General features: G+C 68.6%; 1 protein-coding gene across 1 annotated transcript in view; it reads left to right on the top strand.

Moving 5' to 3' along the window:
* The window catches only part of SLC15A3 (solute carrier family 15 member 3), a gene marked incomplete at its 3' end in the record, with an annotated part of 2709 nt that overhangs the window by 1407 nt on the left and 596 nt on the right, over positions 1-706 (top strand). Inside the window, exons 3-5 of the mRNA XM_019470911.1 lie at positions 2-159; positions 260-355; positions 486-654. Coding sequence (XP_019326456.1) covers positions 2-159; positions 260-355; positions 486-654 — 423 coding nt within the window. The remainder of the gene's footprint in view (position 1; positions 160-259; positions 356-485; positions 655-706) is intronic.

The following is a 706-nucleotide window of genomic DNA, read 5'->3' as shown; positions in this document are numbered from 1 at the left end:
CTGAGCGCTCGCCGGTGGGAGGCCGGGGATCCTCTCCCCAGCGGCGGAGCCCAGCCGGGAGCCCCTTCGCTCGAGGAGGACCTTGCCAACTTCCAGGTGCTGGCCCGGATCCTGCCCGTGATGCTGACCTTCATCCCTTACTGGATGGTCTACTTCCAGGTGAGGCGCGGGGTGGGCTCCGCACCAAGCCGGGACCATCGGTGGTGGCAGGTCCGTCCGGGAGCTGAGCCCGTGGAGCCACTGTCCCGCTGCCTTTCAGATGCAGTCGACGTATTACCTGCAAGGTCTGCACCTCTACATCCCCAGCATCTTCCAGCGTGGTCAGGACCGCGCCAGCACCCTCCAGGGCTACACGGTGAGGGACGGGGCCGGCAGCTCCGTGGACCTGATGGGTGAGGGCTGGGGCGGGAGCCGGGGCATCCCATGAGATGCTGAGCTCCCCGCCGCGGGCGAGGGCTGGGGCTTGACCTGCCTCTGCCCCGCAGTTCCCGGATGCCTGGCTGCTCCTGGCCAACGTGGTGGTCTTGCTGGCCTTGGTGCCCCTCAAGGACCACGTCATCGACCCCTTCCTAGCCAGGCGGAGGCTGCTGCCCTCAGCGCTCAAGCGGATGGCCCTGGGCATGTTCTTCATCCTCGCCTCCATCCTCGCGGCAGGTAGGACCCCGGGGATGGGGTGGGATGCCGGCACAGGCAGGGGCTCGGTGGG

The sequence above is a fragment of the Aptenodytes forsteri genome, unplaced genomic scaffold (assembly GCF_000699145.1).
Source record: "Aptenodytes forsteri isolate BGI_AS27 unplaced genomic scaffold, ASM69914v1 Scaffold506, whole genome shotgun sequence".
Taxonomy (NCBI): domain Eukaryota; kingdom Metazoa; phylum Chordata; class Aves; order Sphenisciformes; family Spheniscidae; genus Aptenodytes; species Aptenodytes forsteri.
This window is presented reverse-complemented; position numbering and strand designations above follow the sequence as displayed.